We start from the raw sequence: 9,593 nt of genomic DNA, 5'->3' as shown, positions 1-9,593 counted from the left end.
TCATAACATAGCAACTCTCATTATTGAAAGTCTCACGTCAACTAGAGATAAGGTCAATTTATAATATATAAGTGAGGTGCAAATCTCACCTTATAAGTCGGTTTTGTGGAATTGAGTTAGGTTTAAAATCCACTTCTAATATGGTAACATAGTTAGACTCTATCCTAGCGAGTTTAAGTGGGCATTTCTGTTTTCACTTGTTGTCGGGCCGCTATCGGATCACCCATTATGAAGTGCAAACCTCACCTTACAAGTCGATTTTATGGAATTGAGTTAGGATTAAAGTCCCCTTCTAATACTCATGACACTAACTAATAATAATACACTACTGTAATATACAGTTTTAGGCAAAAGGGCAGCCCTTCAATCGCTCAAAAGTTCTTCACTATGATATAAAACACTATGATATACACTACTGTAATATACAATTTTAGAAACAAACCAACAAGCAGGATACACTCTCCTGTATGGGAAATGCAGCGGCATGAACATGCTGCCCCAAAGGTTAAAAAAAACTCCCAAACTAGGAAGGAAATATAACGTGCCAACCGCTGCTGTTAAAGCATCCGATTACACACTTTGAAAGCATGAATACAAACCATTTTACTTTTTAGTATGAGTTTAATAATATGAATAAGATCTTTTGACTATATGAAATATAACTATTTTATTTTAAGTAAAAAAAAATTAATACTAACTTTTAAATACTTATTCTTTTACAATAAAGTGATTTAGATTTTAATAAAAGAAATAAAATGTTAAATAATTAAAACAATCAAGAGATCATAAAAAGAATATATATATTTATTAATACATAATTATGTGACGTGTGACGTGAAAATAGAAATATTATTCAAACTTAAATACCTTTTCAATATGATTCAGTTTAGCTTTAATATTAATTAAGATACTAAAGATGATAAAATTATTTAAATTAATATATTTAAGGTGTGAGATTAAGTCAAATTTATATATATATATATATATATATATATATATATATATATATTGATTTTTTACTTTTGAGGATCAAGTTATGATCTCGTTATGACTAAAATAAATGAATATTTTACTAATTAATAATATATTTTAAAAATAATTAATTATATGTATAAGTATTAATTAAAAATAATGCATAAAAAAATTCTTCTATCAATTAAATAAAATTTTTCTAGTAATTAAAATTGATATCCTTATCAACTCATAAAATTCATACTGTAAATAAATTATAAAAAAAGACTACACATATCGAATTGAATAATGATAACAACATATTGTATTTTATATTGTGTAATATATAAAGCTAAAATTTACATACTAAATATTTAACCAATTAAAACGGAATTGGTGATATCCAACTATTTGAAACAAAATATTCTGAAAAATAAAAGTATACGATTTTTACAATACTGAAAATAAGAAATATTAAGAAAGAATGAATTAAGATTGTATTCTTCTTAGAAAATAAAACATTAATATAATTATATTCTATTGAGTCAACTTTGACTATATTTCAACTTTCTCAAATTCAAGTGCGAGGCATAATGGCATAATTTAGTATGTTTTGAATGACGAAACAGCCACGTTGTGATGATATCGTTACTTTGCAATTTATGATTTTGGAAGATAGTTTTCCAAGGTAAGAGAATATAAATTCTCATAATCATCACAGGCACAAACTTCTACTCCCTCTTCGATATCTTTTGAATCTTTCAATATTGGCAAAAAAATATTTTTCAACTTCTTTTTTATTGAAAAGAAGTCTATTTAAATTAACATTCACATCACTCTTTGTGAGTTTCTTTTTGAGAAGTTCTTCACTATGATATAAAACATAATTTCTGAAGTTTGCAAATGATGTATAAGAAGGCTTATCGCCATTCTTATGAATCAAATATTCTTGAGAACAAAAACAATCTTTTGACAATCCTTCAACAATTTTTGGAAATGCTTCGTTACTTGGCTTCATATTCTTTTCATCAAAACCTTCCAAATGAAAAGGAAAAAAAATATTAATATACATAATAAAAAGTTTTTATATTGAATAATCTAGAACAATCTTTTAATCTATTAATCAAATATAAAATCATGTGTTTATCATGATATTTACGAACAATGTTAATGTTAATTTAATGAGAACAAGCGCCTGGTGTAAGACCGAGCACCACTTAATACGAGTGCTTGGTGTAAGACCGAGCACTACTTAGTACGAGCGCTTGATGTAAGACCGAGCACTGCTAAACTTATAGAAGAAAGGCTTGATAAATGTAATAAGATACCATTTAACTAGTGTTCAAGAATGAACGAAATATACACATCCATATAGATATACTTAAGTTTATAACAGAATACCAAGGAACGAATATCCTTGGTTGAACGCTTATATACAAATATTATTAAACGAAAACGCTCGGTCCTCAACTGGAATTCCATCCAAATGAAAGAATCCAGTTCCAACCGAGTCCACAAGAAAACCGAACGGTCAAAGACCTTCAGTGACGAACATCAATTTTCATATGGAATTACATACTTAGAATTCTTTATATCAATTCATTTCTCCACATCTATCTTCATAATTTCATACATCCATATCATAGTAAATATTCATACTTCATATAGTAAAAAACATAGCAACAATCATATTCATTCAGCAATTCAACGAGCATGCATCCATTCAAAACGAACATAAAATCAAATTATATAAGCTTCCCCCTCTAACGTGACCGAACGCTTCCAGATATGGTTATTGGTTCACCTCTATAAGTCCTTCTACCCTCAACGCTCAACAATTTCCAAAACTAAACCAAGTGAAAACCAAAACACTATCAGAACCACTCATTTTAGAAGAGTGATCAACACATGAAACCAGAACTTGGTTTGCACGTCCAGGAAAACGCACGACTGAGTGAAGAGAAGAACTTACCAGCTCAGCTTCACAAACTGATCGGTTCATAAAATATTATTATAAAATATTTGAGTTGGTTAAAATAAAATTTTTCTATAAAATATAATTATATTAAAAGTATTAATATTAGATTTCATAAAATATATGTTACTGCTGGGTTCAAAATTGTCCCCATTAGATTCAAAGTTGTCCTCCCATGTGATATTTGAGGAGCATCTCTAGGAGTTGTTCTTACTTTCTGTAGTTGTTCTTGCTCACGGAAGCCATCTCCATCTTTTGTCGCGACTCTTTTGTTTCTTTATGAAACCATTCATGTTCGGCCTGGGCAATATCATTCAATCTTTGCCTTGATGATTTATATTTTTGCAATTTACATTTTAATAGTCTCTTTATAGTCTTACTTTTGCTATTTTAATAGTCTCTGTATAAATATTTGTTTTACATTTCTTACTTTTTCAAAGTGAAACATAAAGTAGAGAATTCGTGAATAATAAGACCTGAGGCATAGGTGAAGTGGCCCTTTTAAGAGCTAGAGAGTGGTTGTTTGATTCAAATCTTATCCATGAGGCTTTTGGGGAACAAAGAAGAAAGAGAAGGGTGGAATGGATGAGCTTTGACAAATAGGGTTGCCCGTTGAATAAAAAAAACGATAGTGGGATTCTAAATCGAGAGATCACTTTATCCTATTTTAAATTTAAAATATGGGAGAGGTACAAATTCCAAATATATAGAGACACACAACACACGTTTTCTACTACTAGTATAAAATAAAAGTATAACACATTTATAACTTTATTAATTAGATACACGCAATATTGGTAATTGTAAGAAAAATAAAACACCAAATCATAACGGTCAGTATTAAAAAGATAGTTACCTCTTTAGGCGGTTGTTATCTCTAACTTTAAATTTGATCAATGATGTGTTTCGGTATGAGGGTATATAAAAAAAAATTCTTAGTTTACAGTCGGATCCAATTGTGAATTAAGTTTTATTTTGAAACTGGATTTGATGAAAGAAGAGTGACGATAACTTTACCAGACATAACTTGAAAAATGTTCAATTGGACACAGAATGCTATATACGTGATGGAATGGACTGGTTGCATCAATTGGGGAGTAAAAAGTAAGTGGTGATCAAAACGAGCACAGGCACCTGGCACTGACTATGCTTTCCTGTTAAACCAAAAAATCAAGAAAAGCAGTCCGCGGAAGGACAATGTTGTTACAAGGTTTACCAAATCAAAATACTGTTACATGTACCGGCCAACTGACTACAAGCTACAGCTGATCAATAAATTAGCAGTATAAAACAAAAAAAGAAACCCATGCTTTGGAGATAAAATAATAATAATAATAAATAATATACAGAGGAAGGAAAAGAGAGACTAACTATGAAACTTGAATCATTTCTTGGAACGTTTCTTGGGTCGCTTATCTTTGCCAGCACTAGCACTATTTTCCCTCCCACGCTTTGAACTTCCTGCATTTGTCTCTGCTGCCTTCTTTGGAGGTCTACCAACACTCCTCTTCGACTGAGAGCTGTTCTCGATGTTCTTATTCCTTTTATCCGCAGACCCTGATCCCCCTCCAACGCCATGCCTTGATGCCCTTTCTTTCCCTTTATCCCCTTTTACATTATTCACCATTTTCTTCTGCTCTTTGGCACCAACACCACCTCCACCTCCCTTGCTGCTGCTACTACTTCCTCCTCCTCCGGCACCACCACCTTTCACTGCGTCCACTGAAGTATTTCGCTTTATCCGTTTCAAGAAATCTGCAGCAGCACTCCTCTTCTTGTCTGCCCCTCCCTCTGCTTTGCTCTTCTCTGGTTTAAGACTCTCTGATGGCTTGTTACCCGAGGACCCCGCCTTAGGAGTGGAGTTAGAGGGAAGTTTCTTATTGTTGAGGTTCTTGTTGCTCCTTCTCAGACTTCTCGCTCCAGTGACAGGCTTCTCCTTGGCCTTGGGGGGCTCGTCTTCGTCTGTATCAGAAGAAGAAGGTTTCGTAGGAGGTTTTGAATCAGAAGGTGCCCTTTCCTTCTTGTCGTTGAAGATGGGTTGGTCATTCTTTTGGCCAAAATTGGTCGAGGAAGGTTTCGCTGACATTGAACTGCGTTTGCGGCAAACCAATATGGGACCAGAGGCTTTGTTCTTGGACAAGAGAGAATCTGCTTTGGCTACTGGTATGTTTGGAGGGAGTGAATCGCTCTTCCGGGGGATAGGGTCGGATTGTGCTTGGCCGTGGTTCTTCATCTCGGTGGTGACAAGGCGGTGCAGCTGCCTTGCCGCCTGTGACTCTGGAGAGTCAACGGGGAAGATGACGGTAGCGTTGGTGAACAGGAGGAGGAGGTCGCGGAAGAATGCACTAGTGCATGAGAAATACTGACCTTTCTGGATTCTTGATTGTATGGTTTCCATGTCCAGTGGCTGTTTCACTATGTCTTTGTATCTGTCCGACTCCAGCTGCCACAAGAGACCACACCAAAATATGTTCACTAAATTGTCATAATTGCACGAACCTACATCTAATATCCATTCAAGGTTAAATTTTTAACATGCGAAACAGGTATTTTATCCTGCGAAATCATTGGGCTTTTCGTCAACATGTACAAATACTTATTTTTATTAGCACACGTGTACATATAATGTCCACTCAGGAAACATATATGAGTTTCTAAGGTCTAAGGGTTTGGTCAGATTAAAAATTGAATTATTATAATATAGATAAAACATTTGATTACTTGCAATTAATTTTTGGGATATATTTAGCAATAAAAAGATCTTTAAAATAACCATGAGAGGGCGCACACATCTATGACCGCGCTTTTGCTGTTTCAACGAGAAAGGACGAGCACAGGAACAACCAGGGAAAGGGCACAAAAAGCTACTGTCCATTAGTATTTCCACTACCGTACAGATTTTCTTTTTATTATCAAATCCAAACATTAACAGCTTAGTGCCAATTCGGTAGCATTCCCGTCCCGTCCAATCCACACATTCGATTAGACAAAGAACATTAAATTGATTACATTTTTTAATAAAATACTAATTATAATTATATTATTATATTAACTTAGTTGATATTTACATTTTTATATAACAGTGGAAACACATCTATATCCACGTTTTATCATAATCATTAAAAATAATAATATAATAAAGAAATACTTTTTATGATTTTATTCTAGGCAGTTAATTAAAAAATAATTATACAATTTAAACAGGAAAAATAAATTTATTCATATTAAGAAAGATAAGTATAATTTTATTATAGATAATTAATTAAAATTTAAAAGTAATTATAAAATTTATAAAGTAAAATAATAAAATAATTTATATTAAGAAGGGTATTAATATTAATAAAGATAAAATAGGTAAAAACATGTAGACAAAAAAAATGTCATGAGGCAGTTACAAAACTAATAATCTCTATCAAATAGGTATAGATGCATTCTAAATGGATAAATAAATATCATTACAAAATTATTACTCTATCTGTGCGAAATTCATTATTCATAAATATATAATAAAGGAAAATAGATGTTTAGAAAGAAAAAAAAAGTAAACAGTGAATGAAAAATGCAAATAATAACTTGCAATAAGCAGGTTTACTCTAAAAAACAGAAAGTATCCAAATTTAATATTCAGAGAAGACACAGTTGGATGACAAAGACTCGTGAACAAACACGTCACCGCCGCGAAGCATGGGCGCAAGAAAAGGGAACGAAAAAGAAAAGTTTAACCAGAATAATAATTAAAAATAAACTTGGTCTTGGTCAAGTTGTTTATTTTGGGTCGTAGTAAATAGGATTTAGCCCAAAAAGCTCTCCTAGTAGTGGGCTTATGACGATTCGGTCTAAAATAATTTGTGAGCTCGTTGCATGCGGCTGCACTCAAATACTGGGCTCACAAAACTACATATGGTAATATTGATACTTACTTTCCTTCCCACATTTAGGGTAAAATAAAGTAATTTTCTCGTGGGAGAAAATTAAATTGGCCTTATTGATTCTATTTTGGCCATGGGATAATGAGAAGTTATAATAAACATCTTCCAAATTAAAAGACTTCCAGGTTTCACATTGAGACCCGACAGATTATACTCCCATGTTCATAATAATGGGCGGGTGTAGAAAGAAATTTATAAAATTATTTATCCAAATAATGTAATTAATTTTACCTTCTGACATATTAACGATATTAAAAATTCATCTCTTTCTTAAAATAAGTGCCATGAAACAATACGAACACGGCCATGTGTTATCTACCATTTTCGGCCGTGGGAAACTATCAAATCTTTAACTTCACTTTAGTCCTAGAAAAAGAAACTAGAAATGGATCCTCTCATTCGTTTTTCTCTTTATGATGAAATTGAATATATATCATGCTCTTTCAATTTTTATTTTCGATTCGCTCTTTTCTATTCACAAATTCCATACCCATTAAAACCAATCTGTTTCAAAAGTGGTCCCCTTCCGTTGGACAGTCACGATTTTAAAACCTCTTGCTTGCAATTAAATTTTACTTATTTAAAAAAATATATTTAATTTCTTTTAGTTAATTATTAGTGTAGGAAACATTTTGTATATATTCAACGTGCATGTATTAAAAAAAAGTAATTTGTTTTAATAATAAAAGAATGAAAGATTATTATTATTATTATTTAAAATTTGAAAGAAGTGAATTACCGGTTTTATCCACGAAAATAGTAAATGGAATACCTGGCTCTCAAGACGACTCTCGATTAATGAACAATGCTCATGTCCCTTGATCAACTCCAAAATACCAACCAACGGTTCTGATTTAACCGCTACCTCTTCGTTCTCCGGCAGTGTAGAAGCGCCGCCTCCGCGACCGTCGCCGCCGGAAACATCTTTTCTACGTCGCGTCTTCCTCTTTCGCGTCAAGCTGGCCGAGCTCTGCACTTCGCTGCTCTCCCTCGTCCCTCCCTCCCCGGAGTGAGCCACCGAGTCGTGCAACTCAGACGAGTCATCATCCTGCTCCACCTTCCTCTCGCCACTCGGAGGCACCGACTCACACGTTGGCACCTTCGCCAAGGCATCGTAGCTTCCATTATTCGATTCCTCCCCAACCGGTTTTCCCTTCCTCGCAACCGGGTCCACTTCTTTTGAACCGGTCTGAACCGGATCCGGTTCGACTTTTAACTTTGCATCACCTTCTCCGGTTTTATCAAACCTCGAACCGGTCGAGTTAGACTCGTTAACTGATTGATTCTCCCGGTCGGATTCGTCGCCCGTTGTTGGCAACATCTTGTCAGCGTTTGCGGTTCTGTCCGGTCCGGAATTCGCCGGTCCAACCTCTTCAACTTCTCCGCCGGTTTTGTCGTTTTCCGGCCGCACTTCGCCGGGAACCGCCAGATCTGGTTTCTCGCCGTCTTTACCGTCATTCTCTTTCGCTTTCTCCTCCTCCAGCCTCTTCACCTCCAACTGCAGCGACCTTGGTATAAAAAAAACGGACCATTAAAAAAAACAAAAATTAAAGAAAAAGGTAAAATTAGATCTAAAACCTAAAAAGAATAAAATATTATCAGAAGAATTTCGGAGATTTACATAATGGAATCGTCGCGCCGCTGGACCTCGCGGCGGAGCTCGTCAACACGGAGTTTACGCAATTCGTCCAGCCAAGGGACGTGATCGGAGTTGTCCCCGGTGGCTTCGCCGTCATGTTGCGGCGGCGTAACACCGTCGTTGCATTGGTCGGCGAATCGGCGGCTGAGATCGTGAAATTTCTGCTCGCAGTGGCGCGCCGTGGCGAGGAGGCGCGTGGCGCGCGACTGAACCTCCATGGCGACGGTGTCCCAGTCCTTGAAGCCATGGCGGTTCACAGCGAACGCTAGCAACAACTCCTCCCACGTGCCCCACGCCTGGTTATTGTTTTGGTTGTTCTCTCTATCAGGTTCTGCCTCTCCCTTGTGGTTTTGGTGGTTTTCCATACGCTACGAGAAAGAAGAAGGAAAAAGAAAAATATGTTGTGGTTTAACCATAAACTGGCTCTTTCCAACACCCGCCTCCTCTTCTCACACCTCTTCAAATCCAATATCTTAATTATTATTTTTTAAAATAATATTTATTTTGAGAAACTAAATTAACTTTAATTAAATAAAATTAAAAGCAGTCATTAGGGTTTTTTCTTGCTTTTTCCATGGCTTAAGGCTCCTAACAAATCTCTCCTAAGCGGTGGTGTGCTTTGAGTTTGTGGCTTTTGGTTGGTAAAAATCTTCCAACTTCATCGTGTCATGGCTTGGGGGCTGGGGTTTTGGACGCGGTGGTGGTGCTCTAGTGTTTTGTGTGTGATAGTTCGAGATTAGAAATTGTAACGTACCAAACCAACACTGTGCACTAACGTCTTCGTTCCACGGGTCTTACTTATCCTCAGCACATTACTCCAATGAAGCACTGAATTGAATTTTGCTTTCTACTTGCGACACTGACCCTTCAAATTGAATCGCCAATTTCTCTCCCTCCTTGTGCTTCGGGTTCTCCTCCAAATTGGACTCTTGACCCGCTTTTGGTTTTTCTTCTACCTTCTGTACTCTCTTCAGTGGCCCAATCTTTAGTACTTCCAATAAAAGCTCTGAAGCCCTGTTGTAATTAAGTAAAACGAGTTACATGATTCTGTTCTGTCCCTTTTAATAACAAAAAGTAAAACAAATTTTGTGGTTACTGT

At 35.3% G+C, this 9,593-nt stretch overlaps 1 protein-coding gene across 3 annotated transcripts; it reads right to left on the bottom strand.

Annotated features, from left to right (window-relative positions):
• Window positions 1-4,038: 4,038 nt before the first annotated feature.
• Window positions 4,039-9,379, bottom strand: LOC124833246 (uncharacterized). Of its 3 annotated transcripts, none has more exons than XM_088113702.1 (4): window positions 8,477-9,379; window positions 7,628-8,363; window positions 5,294-5,369; window positions 4,039-5,203 (listed from the first exon to the last, which is right to left on the bottom strand). In XM_088113702.1, the coding sequence occupies exons 1-4, from the start codon at window positions 8,857-8,859 to the stop codon at window positions 4,311-4,313; spliced, it is 2,088 nt and encodes a 695-aa protein (XP_087969828.1). In that variant the 5' UTR covers window positions 8,860-9,379; the 3' UTR covers window positions 4,039-4,310. The 3 variants fall into 3 exon arrangements, with proteins under 3 accessions (XP_087969828.1, XP_087969827.1, XP_047163623.2); XM_088113701.1 differs by having other exon boundaries at window positions 4,039-4,080; window positions 4,298-5,369; window positions 8,477-9,377; XM_047307667.2 differs by having other exon boundaries at window positions 4,039-5,369; window positions 8,477-9,374.
• Between the last annotated feature and the right edge of the window lie 214 nt (window positions 9,380-9,593).

This window comes from Vigna umbellata, chromosome 4, assembly GCF_029865625.1.
Source record: "Vigna umbellata cultivar VRB3 chromosome 4, Vumbellata_1.0, whole genome shotgun sequence".
Lineage (NCBI taxonomy): Eukaryota > Viridiplantae > Streptophyta > Magnoliopsida > Fabales > Fabaceae > Vigna > Vigna umbellata.
Note: the sequence above shows the minus strand (reverse complement) of the source record. Positions and strands in the feature narration are given on the sequence as shown.